The sequence below is a fragment of the Stegostoma tigrinum genome, chromosome 40 (assembly GCF_030684315.1).
Source record: "Stegostoma tigrinum isolate sSteTig4 chromosome 40, sSteTig4.hap1, whole genome shotgun sequence".
Classification (NCBI taxonomy): domain Eukaryota; kingdom Metazoa; phylum Chordata; class Chondrichthyes; order Orectolobiformes; family Stegostomatidae; genus Stegostoma; species Stegostoma tigrinum.
The window spans coordinates 10573747-10587683 of record NC_081393.1 but is presented as its reverse complement, the minus strand read 5'-3'; the positions used below and the strand labels follow the sequence as shown (position 1 = coordinate 10587683).

The 13937-nt window shown below is 39.2% G+C and overlaps 1 protein-coding gene across 3 annotated transcripts in view; it reads right to left on the bottom strand.

Moving 5' to 3' along the window:
• Nucleotides 1-1536: 1536 nt before the first annotated feature.
• Nucleotides 1537-13937, bottom strand: part of gck (glucokinase (hexokinase 4)) — a 52393-nt gene continuing 39992 nt past the window's right edge. For 2 of the 3 annotated variants that reach the window (XM_048523217.2, XM_059641200.1), the window contains 3 exons: nucleotides 11261-11416; nucleotides 5779-6012; nucleotides 1537-3333 (listed from right to left, as the gene is read on the bottom strand). In XM_048523217.2, the coding sequence (XP_048379174.1) occupies nucleotides 3201-3333; nucleotides 5779-6012; nucleotides 11261-11416 (523 nt within the window). In that variant the 3' untranslated portion in view covers nucleotides 1537-3200. The remainder of the gene's footprint in view (nucleotides 3334-5778; nucleotides 6013-11260; nucleotides 11417-13937) is intronic. The other variant, XM_048523218.2, reaches the window with a different exon arrangement.

Sequence of the window (13937 nt, the reverse complement as noted above, 5' to 3'; positions counted from 1 at the left end):
CATTTATGTCATAATTGGGTCCCCATTTGGTTGGTAACAAATTTAAACCAATGTCAGTTGAGTTGCTGCTGTTAATTTAGATTGATTTTGAATTCCTTCCTGTCTGGAGGGACGGATTGATGAAAATAGGCCAGCACAACAGGAACACCCAGTTTCAGTCTTCCTCTCACCTTAACCCAAGTGCTTATGAGTCAAATTTGGAGATTAAAGGAAGTCTTCAGGCCTTCAGTATGTAATTTAAGTTGGAAGTCCAGTGCAGCCCTGAAGGAATACTACTTATGGGAAGTGTCACCTTTTGGATCAGATGGTACTGTTGAGAACTGACCCAAGATACAGTCAGAAATCACGACACCAGGTTACAGTCTGACAGGTTTATTTGAAACACAGCTTTTGGAGTCTTACTCCTTCATCAGGTGTTGGACTATACCTTCTTGAGGTGTAATTTCTGACCTCGTCCACCCCAGTCCAATATGGGCACCTCCACATCATGAAGATACAGTGGAATATTAAAGGTCCTGTGGTATTGATTTGCAGATCTGGATTTCTTCACCTCATTCAGCCCTCTATAAAGCATTCTTTAAATTACTTTGAAGTTTCAGATTCCAAAGAGAAAATTGTGATAAAGCTCAGGACTTAAAGATATTCAACATAAGAGGATCTTTATTTTGCTGTTATATTTTGCAAAGTACCTTTTGCACTGTAATCCTGGTGAGGAATATCATATCTCGATACTGCACTGACTTCCAGCCACATTGCTAGCTGTAGCACATGTTTTCACAGACAGCACACATTCAGTGTTAAGAAGGGAAAGATTTGGACAAATATCAGGAAGAAATGTTTACAATGGAGAACATCAACAGTCGAAATGAGTTGAGAAACAAGGGAACAGAACTTGAATCATTGACAATTGGGCTCAAATCTGGAATGGTTGATTAAACAGTTAATATTCTTAGTCACTTTGAGATAGTAGGAAGAGCTGATGCTGGAGAATCTGAGATAACAAGGTGTAAAGCTGGATGAACACAACAGGCCAAGCAGCATCAGAGGAGGAGGAAAGCTGATGTTTTGGGTCTGGACCCTTCTTCAAAAAATTCTTAATCACTGATGTTTTATCAAGAACACAGTTAAGGAATTATTGGAAACAGTTGGTCAAGAACCAGAGGCATGCTATTGATCAACTTCTGACACGACAGGAGATCCAGAGTTGCTGGTTCACAATGACAAATCAATTTCTATCGATTACTCTATAATGGAGCAGGGCAAACATTTGAGAGCCTTACTGCTGACAGTTCAAGAAATAATGAGATCAGAAGTTTTATTTTCTTAAAATATAGGATATTTTCCCAAACCTTTTTTTGGTTTCAACCTGTGACAGTTTCTGGTCATCCCCAGAGTTACTCCATGATTCAGATTGTGCAAATTCAGCAACTGGAGACGAACCAGATTTACCATAAAACATAAAATTCCCACCATGGGAAGAAATTAAATCAGACAAAAAAACACCGCTTTAATATTTATTCTTTATTTTTCACACAGCAGTATTTTTTTTTGTACTTCACTCATCATTATGTTTTAAAAGGTATAATGAATTACACCATATTTATACTCTTTGGTTATCATCGTGCAGAGCGATGCAAGTGTTACAGTCATTACAAAATATAGCAAGGAATATTCTCAACTGTACTCATCTGAGATTGCTAATTACAAATGGTTTGTATCAACAGGAATTAAAATGAAGATTAAAAATACATTTTAGTTGTGGTAACATCATGTACTGAATATTAATTAAATGGATGTCTGAACAATAAAAGTCAGAACAATCCAGCTTCAGACAAATTCTTCAATTTTATCAAAACTGCTGGAATATGAAAAGAAGTCAAGAAAAATAATTTGACATTAAATGTTTATTCTGCATGACTTCCCTGAAAGTAGTGAGTTTTTACTCCGTAGATTGACTTTTTTTTAAGAACAATTAACTACGGTTAGCTGCTAACTGCTCCAGTGAATGAATTCATTGAGGTGATGAACTCTGCAGCAACTTTCTGAATAGTTGCCATAGTTAAGTTTGATTCCGCTGAGAAATTACCTTTAAAATATAACATAGTCAGGAGGTGAGAGCAGCTCCTTTCATTCAGGATATGTGGCACAGTGGTTGTATCTCGACCTCTGGGTGAAAAAAAAACCTGGCTTCAAGTCCCACCTGTTCCAGAACTCTGTTACAACATGTCTGAACAGTTTGATTAAAAATATCTACCAACGTCATCAACTCAAGTATGATTGCAAGTTCAACTCAAACATGACTTCCAAAGGTATATGTGGTCATCGAGCAACCAACACTGCAACAATAAGGTCAGGCTTTAGGGAAAAAATGTTCACTCCTATGGTTAATTTCTCAACAGAATTCATTGTCATAAAACTTTGCACAACATGCTTTTTATTGGACTTCTGAAAACAATTATTTTCTTTTATACAGAGACTCATACCTTGCCACAGGATTAATAATTGATAAATTCACAAGAAAATTAACACTTTATAACATTAACTATTAGGAAGATTGATATTATGTAGTTTCTGACATTGTAAAGGCCTGTAACCTCTTGACATTGAAATCATTCTACAAAGGGTCAAGACTGGAACTCCACAACTTGGGCAAGTAACAAGAAAAAAAATAACAAAGAACAACAAGAAAGTCAAAGTTCAAGAAATTGACCCGCATCAGTCAACAGGTAGCAATCATTCAAATTTCATCTTAGGCACAAATCTAACATACATTGCTTCAGTTTAGTGAAAAAGAAAGTGATTTTCAACACAAATTGAAGTCTTCTTCTTGAAGTTATGCTTCAGGTTGGTGAAAACATTGCTGCACACCAGGACGACAGTCAGGGAGGTGGACTTGGTCCAGAACACTAAACTTACCTAGAAGCTGGCAAGACAGATCTGACTGATGAGTGACCAGCATGTTGAAACAGATTTCGAAACAAGGGCTTGGGTTTGCCACTTGCAGCATATCACGAGTTTTCCAAGAGATATTACATACCATGCTTTTATCGTATCGGGCTGACTGAAGTATTTTCACCAGCAATCCATATAGAAGGCAGAATCTTCAGTTCATCAGAAAGAACTGCAGAAATGGCCAAAGGGATTCTGCAATTTATCATTTAACTTCGGTTAATTTATTGATTTCCAAAGTTAACAGTCAATCAGCTGGCCATCTTGCTTGCTACTGCAGAGATTAATGCTGCACCTCGACCACTGCCTTCATTCGACTGTAGAAAAGTGATGTCACAGGGAGGAGCAAGTTCTTTAACCATTTTCTGAAACCTATGTTTAAAGCTAAGCGGGGAAAATAGTGAAAGAAGAATAGGTGATTAATACTGCAGGGAAAATAAAACCCTCAGCAAGAAATTGTGAACTTGACACTTGCTAGGAAAATGCTGGCTCACATACAGACAGCCTAACAATGATTTTTATTGGGCTAACATCGAGGTTAGAATATAATCCAGTCAGAAAGGGTGAAGCCCTATTCTCTCTGAGGAGGAGGAGGAGGAGGAGGACTGAAATATAGAAATTTCCCAGTTCAAATCCAATCTAGACATAGAAAAATCATAGATAGAAAAATCTTTCTTCTACATGAATTAGGTGCTTTACTAATTTAGACACTGTCCTTTCGCCTAAGGTACCTGAGATCTTAACAAGATAGGTTTAGTCCAGTCCTTCCTTTGGACATGCCAATATGTCTAAAAGCTGAGGGTGTGCTGAATCTCTCCATTTCCTTCTGATGATCAAAAGCCACCATGGGTAGGATTAGCCACGCCACCCGTCAACACAATAAAACTGTGCAATTCTAATACAGGGTTACTGCTAAGAAAGACAACTCTTCATGACCAAAGTCAAGTTCAGGAATGCACGTTTGTGTCCTCATGGTTATAAGCTCCACAGGAAATGGCAACAACTGATGAACAACAAGTGGAGATCAGCAGCATAAGAACAGAAAACCTGCTATCTTCAAAAATATACTTTTAATGAAGGTGAAGCTGACCTGAAAATATAATAGGACAGATCGTGATTTCAGAATTTTACATTTCTTCTAAATCTGATGTGCAAATTTGGTTGCTGATTTGGTCTCACCTATTTTACAGTGTTCTTAAAAGTCAGAATATGTAGAAGTACAGCCTTAGGTGAGTTCTGACGAAGAGTCACCAGACTCACAATGTTAACTCTGCTTCCTTCCTACAGATGCTGCCAAACCTGCTGAATTTCACCAGTGTAACCAGGGATTTGTCTGTTATGTTTCTCTTGTTGTAAACGTAGTGCTAAGGTATCCGCTCCATGGGAAGCAGAGTAAGAATTTTTTTTTAAAAGATGAGACAAAAGAAGCATGAGTGGATAGAGTCTAGTGGACTAAAGCTCACACAGGCCCAGGGTTTTAGTTTTGCTTTCAGTTGTTGAAGTTGGGGGTTTTGGAGTTGAAGCTATGACATGTAGCTCTGTTCTCTCTGCTGCTGCAAAAATTTGAGTGCTGTATCTGCTGGTAGATTATTTCTCTTGGTGTTCCTTCCCCTAGACTGAAGGAGATAGAAAGTGACGGAAAATCTGTTTTGCTGTATTTGCCTTTGCTAGGGGTGTGTTTATGAGATGCTTCTATATGGGAATCGTTGATGAGTCGTAGTTAAATAATACATTATTTTATAAAGTATTTTTATAGAATTAAATTTATTCCCGTTTTTTGTTTAAAATATTTTAACAATGGTGTAAGAATAAACTGTGTTTTGCTTAAAGCCTAGTAGTTTGACCAATCCAATCATATCTGGATCACAGCAGCTTACAGTTGCCTTTAAATAAAGAGAAAATTTAAGGCCTAAGCTTTCTTCTTGGTATGTTTTGAGGAGATTTTAAATGGTGTATAACACCAACAATTTCTGTTTTTGTTTTCAGATCTCCAGTATCTTGACTTCTTTGTTTTATATTAATGTAGGAATATCAATGTGTTTTTGCAATACTTTTGTTCTTATATAATTATCATATTCTTTGGAAGTCTATCTTCTGTCTGCTATTGGTTCAAAAGGCTTTCTCAGTGCTGCAGTTAAGTAAAGCATGAACACAGGAATTGCCATGAATACAGATCCCAAAGGACTGATTAAAGTAGGGACCTGGTTTATGGAAACAATAATTGGCTTGTAAGTCTGGCATGAAAAGGGTTTGAGGCCTCTCATCTCTGGAAAACTGCATGAAAGATATGTGGAAGTAAAGAGAAAAAAGAAATGAGTGTTTGTAAAACATGAAGCAGGAAGAACACAATGAACTAAAATAGTCTAAAATGGAAAAAAGGAAAAAAAAACTGCATTCGAGATCATAGGATGTGAACAGCCATCAAAATTTACCACTGAGTCCATGCACAGCAAATTTTAAACACAAGACTAATGTATTATCTTGTACAGATGGTTTGAGTGTTTCAGAATTTTGCTTGTTAATGAAATTGAAGTGGTACAGATCTATTTGAATGATAGAGAAGGCATAATCCAACATGCAATATTATTTCAAATCTTTTATAAATTATTAAGAGCAGCTCTAGAATCTATAAATAGGTTTTTACTATCTGAGAAACTTGCAACAATTATAGACAATGCCATTGGAAGATCTGGGCTACATCAATAATTCCCTGATACCCAAGCTGCATATGCATAATGCTGGATTGCTTCAGCACAGTCAACACACCCCGAAGAACACAGAGTAAACAACAAGTCTAAAACATCACCATTCTCTCAGATGAACACTTACTGAGGATGTAACTTGTAAACGGATCCATCAATTCCTACTGTAATCTTCATTGTTTGTTTGTGTTTGTTCTCCCACATTCGATTTATAACACCTGCCAAACCAGCAGCACATATATGTGCTGCACGTGTTGAAATGCTCTCACATACCAAATGGACAATATCACAGTCGGCTTTGGATGGCAACACACCTAGTTTTGTCAGAACATTATAGATCTGCTTCTGGTCCCCTGTGTCACTTGAAGAAAATATAAAGGTAAATTAATAGGAAACTTTTAACCTGCTTGCCACCTGAAACATGGAAAACAATGCAATGCCAGTCTGATGACAGATAAAGCACCGTCAACAGTAGTAAATGGCTACCATAACGTTGGCCAAGACAAAGGTGCTCTTGGTATCAACTTCATGCCCACATTTTCAGGATGCCTGTGATTTTGGGCCTTGGCTTGTCCCTTACAGAAGCATTAGCTCTGAAACACATCAACACAGAACCAGAGAAATTTCGATGCAGCGAAAGGTCTTTCAGAACATCAGTGCAAAAAATTACATACTAATTTCCAATGTCTTGTTATTTTCCAGTGTATTTTTCCTTTCTCCTTTTTGATTATCTAACCAATCCTCTTCTAAAGGCTATTAGAAATTTTGCTTCCACCAGTGGTTTAGTTGGAAATCTAGCATTCTTCATAACTACTCACGAACAAATACATGCATGTCTGAGTCAGAAATTGGAGAAGGACATCGGGCCTGTCAAGCCTGCTCTGCCATTTGCTGAGATCATGGTTGGTCTGATTGTGGTTTCTAACCCTTTAACTCCCTTGTTAATCAAAGGGGAGGCAAGGCGCAGTGGTATTGTTGCTGAGCTGTTAATCCAGCTGTTCTGAGGGCCTGGTTCAAATCCCACCACAGCAAATGGTGGAATTTGAAGTTGATATAAAAATCTGGAATTAAAAGTCCAAGGATGACCATAAAGCCATTGTTGATTGTCAGGAAAAACTGCCCTCGGGGCTATTAGGGATGGGCAATAAATGCTGCATAGCTAGTGATGCCCTCATCCCATGAATGAACAAAAAAAAGGTAGCATCCTTACTTGTGGGCCAGAGAATTTGGGTTCAAGTCCCATCTCAGGACTTGGTGCCCAGGAAGGTGGATCAAACTGCAGCCCATCAGGTTAATTATCAAGCTATAAAATCAATGGCAGGCTGTAAGAACAGAACAATTTTCAAGCTAGCTAGAAACCCCTGGAGTTGCTGCATGACAATAGCTTCTCCTTGTTAAAAGACTCCACACACAGATTCTTACCACAGCTTTGCTCTGGGAGGGTGAGAATGGTGCAACAGAGAGGGAATAAGAGTCAATATCATACTGCAGGCTTTTTTATTGACATCAGGAAGAAATTCTGCTTTGCTGCCTTGGAGGTTGGAGGGAAAGGCAATATTCATTTTCAATAGTTGAATATCGAAGGGCATAAATTTCAAGGCCATCTCGAAAGAAGAATTGGATATACTTAGATTTCCACAAGACATTTGACAAGGTGCCAGATCAAAGGTCACTGTACAAAATAAGACCTCATTGTGTAGGGGGTGACATGTTAGCATGAATAGAGGATTGGTTCAATAACAGAAAACAGCATAATTGGGTCATTTCAGATTGGCAAGATGTAAAAAACAGATTGTCAGAGACATTTATGCTGGAGTCTCAAAGAATTTCAACTTGTATCAATGAACTAGATAAAGAGACTGAACATATGCTTGTTAAATTTACTGATGACACAATGACAGGAAAGTAAGTCTTGGAGAAGGCATAGGTGGCTGGAAAAGGATATGATCAGTGAAGTGAAAGGCAAAGATGTGCAGAAGGAATATAACGTGGGAAATTATGAACTTGTCTAGTTTAGCAGAAAGATTAGAAAAGCAGCGCATTATTTAAGTGGTGAAAATTGAATGATGTTGAATCTTGCAGGGGAAATTGAAGATGAAAGAAACAATCTTTTGCTCCTGTTGTTCAGGATATTGGCAAGTCATCATCTTGTTCCGTTTCAGACTCCTTATCAAAGTACATCATGACATCAAAAATTTAGAGAAGGTTCGCTTGACAGGTTTGAGGGATAAGGAGGTTTTATAATTTATTGTTTCACCTATTTTTCCAATTAACCTGACTCAGAGATGTTATCACACACCTCTGGAGTAGGTGGGACCTGAACCTGGTCTCTTGGTCCAGGGAATAGGGACACAACCAGTGTGCCACAAGAGGGCAAGGTTGGATTGGTTGCACCTGTATTTAATGGAATTTATAAAAGGTGATCTTACTGAAACATAGAAAATCCTGAAAGGACTTGACAGAAGATGCTGGTAGGATGTTTCCTCTTGTTGAAGAAACTGAAAATTAGGGGACGCAGTTTAGAAATAAGGTGGCACCATTTAAAATGGAGATCTCTGGTTTATTCAGGAATCTGTGAAATTATCTTGTCCAGAGCATGATGGTGTTGGGGTCATGGAATATTTTCAAGGCATAGTCTTTTTGCCTAATTATTCATGGGATGTGGGTGTCATAAGTGATAAAGGCCAGCATTTATTGCCCATATTGAATTCCAGTCAGGAGTCAACCACATTGCTGTGGGTCTGGAGCCACATGTAGGTCAGACCAGGTAAGGATGGCAGGTTCCTTCCCTATAGGACATGAATGAACCAGTTGGGTTTTTCCCCGACAATCAACAATGGATTCACGGTCATTATTACACCTTTAATTCCAGATACTTAGTACTGAGGAGGTGGGGAAGCTGCAGAAAGATTTAGACAGTTTAGGAGAGTGGTCCAGGAAATGGCTGATGGAATTCAATGTGAGTAAATGTGAGGTTTTGCACTTTGGAAAAAAGAATACAGGCGTGGACTATTTTCTAAATGGTGAGAAAATTCGTAAAGTAGAAATACAAAGGGATCTGAGAGTGTTGGTCCAGGATTCTCTAAAGGTTAACTTGCAGGTAGAGTCCGTGATTAAGAAAGCGAATGTAATGTTGTCATTTATCTCAAGAGGGTTGGAATATAAAAGCATCAATGTGCTTCTGAGGCTTTATAAAGCTCTAGTTAGGCCCCATTTAGAATACTGTGTCCGATTTTGGGCCCCACACCTCAGGAAGGACATACTAGCCCTGGAGCGTGTCCAGTGGAGATTCACACGGATGATCCCTGGAATGGTAGGTTTAACGTATGATGAATGGCTAAGGCTCCTGGGATTGTACTCATTAGAGTTTAGAAGGTTGAGGGGAGATCTAACAGAAACTTACAAGATAATGTATGGCTTAGAAGGAGTGGACGCTAAGAAGTTGTTTCCGTTAGGTGGGGAGACTAGGACTTGTGGGCACAGCCGTAAAATTAGAGGGGGTAAATTTAAAACTGAAATGAGATGACATTTCTTCAGCCAGAGCGTGGTGGGCTTGTGGAATTCATTACCACGGAGTGCAGTGGAGGCCGGGACGTTAGATGCCTACAAGGCAGAGATCGACAAATTCTTGATCTCAGAAGGAATCAAGGGCTACGGGGAGAGTGCACGGAAGTGGAGTTGAAATGCCCATCAGCCATGATTTAAATGGCGGAGTAGACTTGATGGGCCGAATGGCCTTACTTCCACTCCTATGCCTTATGGTCTTGTGGAATTCAAATTCTACCTTCAGCTATGGCGGGATTCAAACCTGGGTCCCCAGGACATTATCTGGGTCTCTGGATTAATAGTCCAGTGATAATACCACTAGGCCATCGCATCTTTGTGCCAAAAGACATTCTTTTGTTCCATTTTACATTAGATCTTGCATTGAACAACATATTCATCTTAAACAGTAATGTGACTTGTGCAGATTCAAGAAAAATGTATATTTTACAATTTAAAGTTGGAGAAAGCAGAAACATTAATAGTTTGTGGCAGCCAAAACGAGTTTCATAAAGTAACTGGTGTACCTGTATAATTTCTAGTTAAATGACATATCTGCCGTATTATATGAAACAGTAGCGTGAGGGATGGGCTTAGATTAGTTCACAGGTCGGTGCAACATCAAGGGCCGAAAGGCCTGTTTTGCGCTGTATTGTTCTATGTTCTATGTTCTTACTTTTCAGCTGTTGTCAAATTTGGGTTCCAGTAAAATTCTGGCTAACAGTAGAAAGCTCACCTCAGGTCCAGAGGAGTGCAATGGGAAAACAGTAACACTTCAAATGGATGAATCAAAGATTTTCAACAAGGGATTCTGTCATATTGTCTTCTCATGTGCAATCAACACCAAGGATTATAATGTATTAAGAAGCAGTAAATATCAAAGAATTGGTTAAATTAGTCCTTGTATTTCACCAATGCATTAAGTTCATATGCAGAATAAAGTCTCAACAAGGAACACTAGCCTCCAATATTTTAAATTTTCAGATAAGGGAAATTTAACAGAAGAATTTCCATTATGTTTATTGCAAATAAAATGGAAGAGAATAAAAATAAACTGGAAATATGGAACAGAAAATATTGAAAACTGATGCAGCGTCTGAAATAGAAAAAGATATTTCAACATTTTCTGCATAAGTCTGTTCTAACAAATGTGATTCGATCTTCTCTCTAATGCTCACAGACATACTGTGCCAGAATTTTCTGTTCTTTCCACTGAAAACAAACCCCATCCACAAGTCTTACAACCTGTGTGTCAGAAGTAGCATGCGTCCCATGTAATGGATGAAGCTGGGTGGCAGGGGAACAGAATAACCGAAAATTCATAATCACAGAAACAGAACAGAAGAACACATAAGTAGAAGCAGCATTAGACCATACAGATTGTCATGACTGCCCAGCTTTCGTCTTGCTGATCACACTCCAGCTGATCTTGAGCTTCAAATCTGTTCTTCTGCCTGACACGCATTTCCATTAATTTCTTGAGAGACTAAAATTTCACCTATCCCAGCATTAAATACGCTAATTGTTGGAACAACACCAATCCAATTCCAACAAATTCCAAAGATTCATAATCCTTTGATTGAAGTAATTTCTCTCCATCTCAGTCCTCAGTGATTAACTCTTCCTCCTGGCAGTGTTTTAGATTCCCCAACCAGTGGAAACATTCTCTCAGGGCCTACCCAATTCAAGCCCATTGAGAATCTTGTGTTTCAATGAGATTACTTTTTATGCTTCTAAAAGACACAGAATACAGAACTGCTTGCACAGCCCCTCACCACTGAGCAGCCCATAAGCCTGGGGAGCAAATCACTGCACCTTAGCTGGACTGCCTCATTTGCAAGCACATCCTTCCTTAAATATCTAAAGCAAAACTGCACACAGTATTCCAGAAAAGTGAGTGATGAAAATATACAGGGGTCACCAAAAATGGGTGGCAGACTAGATGCTGACTCAGCACCTGTGCATTTTGAAACCTCGTTGTATTTAAAATGAAATATATTCTTGAGACAGTATTGGAAACGCGTATCTCTCCAATTTTGATCACAAGCAGCTAAGTTTCTTTGTACCTTTCTATTTGTGACAGGAAACTTGTTTCAAAGCTGCCTGGTGTTTCCAGCAGCTGGGATGCCTCTCCATTGAAGAGCAGGTTTTGATTTACCAGTTTCAGAAGCACAAGTCGTGTTAGCTCACCCATGTACTTTCCACCAATAATCTTTTCATATCTGGTTAAGAAAGAGGACAAGTATCAAATGCAGTGAATTCTCTGCCCACCTCAAGTTCCAATAATCTCCAATGATATTTTGTTCAGAAAAATATATATATTATAAAATCAAAGTGTCTTAATATTCTTCAAGTCTCTGAATTTTTTACACTCAACAGTCTACTTTGTTGCTTCCATTTGTCAAAGTTGTAATTTTAAGTGCCATTTTCAAATACAGATTAATTTTGTCAATTAATCCTTCTCTCCATTGTGATCAATTCACCTGCTGTTAACGATATTTCCGACAAAAAAATACTTTTCTTCTCCCCTCCTTCACACAATGGGGCTAAGAGAATGAAGGATGCACTCCAAGAAGAATTTGGATATTAGCAAAGACTAAAGATACTGGGCCAATTTTCAGGTGAGCAAAGAAGATTCACATATAACAATAATTAATTTGACAATTCTGCAAGTCACAAAACACAGGACACAAAATTAAGATCAATGCTAAAAAAAAGTGAAGGTCCAAAATATTTTTTGAAGAACAGAGAATTGTTCAGACTTGGATTATTTCTCCAGGAACAGAGTGAATCCAGAATTCAGAATGGCTTGTAAAAATAGAGCAGATAAATGTTTGAAAATTGAACATTAACAAGGACATGGAGAAAACTGAAAATGTTGGAATTAATGGTCCCCTTCAGTTCTTCAAAATTTTATGAACTATCCACAACAGCCTGTTTGTTGCTCATTACGGAGCCTTGGATACTGTACAGGAGTATGCTATTTAATGAGATGCAGAAATATTGCTATGCTGGGAAGCAAATTTCAAAAATACTTAAGATCTGACCTTTCTGAACCTTATTGCATTGATTAATAGATTAAGTAATGCTTTACATTAGCACACATTTAATCTTTGCCTGCTGCATTCACACCAGAGGACACAGTAAAATGCAGCAATTAGACTTTGACCAAGTTTAATCTGCTGAAGCTGCAAATACTTCATACGGCTGTTCTGATTTCAAAGCTGTGGCTGGAAACCCCTGAAGTGCCTCAAACGAGTTCTGAACTGTGACCTTGTAACTGTAACAATACTGGTCAAAACTATAAACACTTCAATTCAGATTCTGTTCATCTTGTGTTGCAGAAACAGCCATTAGCTGAGTTGATAATTGCACTTGCTTTAGCTTGATGAGTCCAAGCTGCGTAATGGCACATCATGACACTCACACTGTTAGGATTTATTGTTGAATTATGAATCAGTGCGCACTAGAACCACTCAAGATAAAAACTTGAAGCAGCAATGCCGAGAATAAAGGTAGGTGTTGTTTTAGATGTAACTACCGAGTATAAATGTTAGGGACTGCTTAAACTGGGTTAACCACTACATAACTGAGGTTGAATGCAAAGCCACACTCCGCCTTTGACATAGTCAACTTAAAATTGCTAAAACAGTAGCTGCAACTCAATGATTTTTTAGATCCTTGTTTACAGAGGGGGTAATTGAGAGGAGTTATCGGGAGTTGGTCACTCCTAAGGCTCAGGACAAGGATAGATGGGTTACAGTTAGGGGGAGGAAAGGGGACAGACAGACAGTGCAGAGATCCCCTGTGGGCATTCCCCTCAGCAATAAGTATACCGTTTTGGATACTGCTGGGGGGGATGACCTACCAGAGGAAAGCCATAGTAGTCAGTTCTCTGGCACTGAGCCTGACACTGTGGCAAAGAAGGGAAGGGGGACGGAATAGAAAAGTACTCGTGGTAGGGGACTCGATAGTTAGGGGAATCGACAGGAGGTTTTGTGGTCAGGATCGGGATTCCCGGAAGGTATGTTGCCTTCCTGGTGCCAGGGTCCGGGACGTCTCTGATCGGGTGTATAAGGTTCTAAAAGGGGAGGGCGAACAGCCAGAAATCGTGTTACATATTGGCACTAATGATATAGCCAGAAAAAGGACTGAGGATATAAAAAGTGATTTCAGGGAGTTAGGATGGAAGCTGCAAAGCAGGACGAACAGAGTAGTGTTATCTAGTTTACTATCGGTGCCACGAGATAGCGAGGCGAGGAACAGGGAGCGGGCGCAGCTTAACACGTGGCTGCGCAGCTGGTGTAGGAGGGAGGGCTTCAGATATGTAGATAATTGGGATGCCTTCTGGGGAAGGTGGGACCTGTACAAGAAGGACAGGTTGCATCTGAACTGGAAGGGGACCAATGTCCTGGGTGGAAGGTTTGCTTGAGTAGTTCGAGAGGGTTTAAACTAGTATGGCAGGGGGTGGGAATCTGAGCTGTATACCGGAGGTGAGAGTTGATGCAGGTGAGACAGTAGCAAGAGGTAGACCAGCTAGTGGGAAGGATATTCCTGGGAAGGAACCAAGGGATCAGTTAAAGTGTATTTGCTTTAACACAAGGAGTATCAGGAATAAAAGTGATGAACTTAGAGCATGGATCAGTACCTGGTGCTATGATGTTATGGCCATAACAGAGACATGGGTTTCTCAGGGGCAGGAATGGTTGCTGGATGTTCCAGGGTTTAGAGCATTTAAAAAGA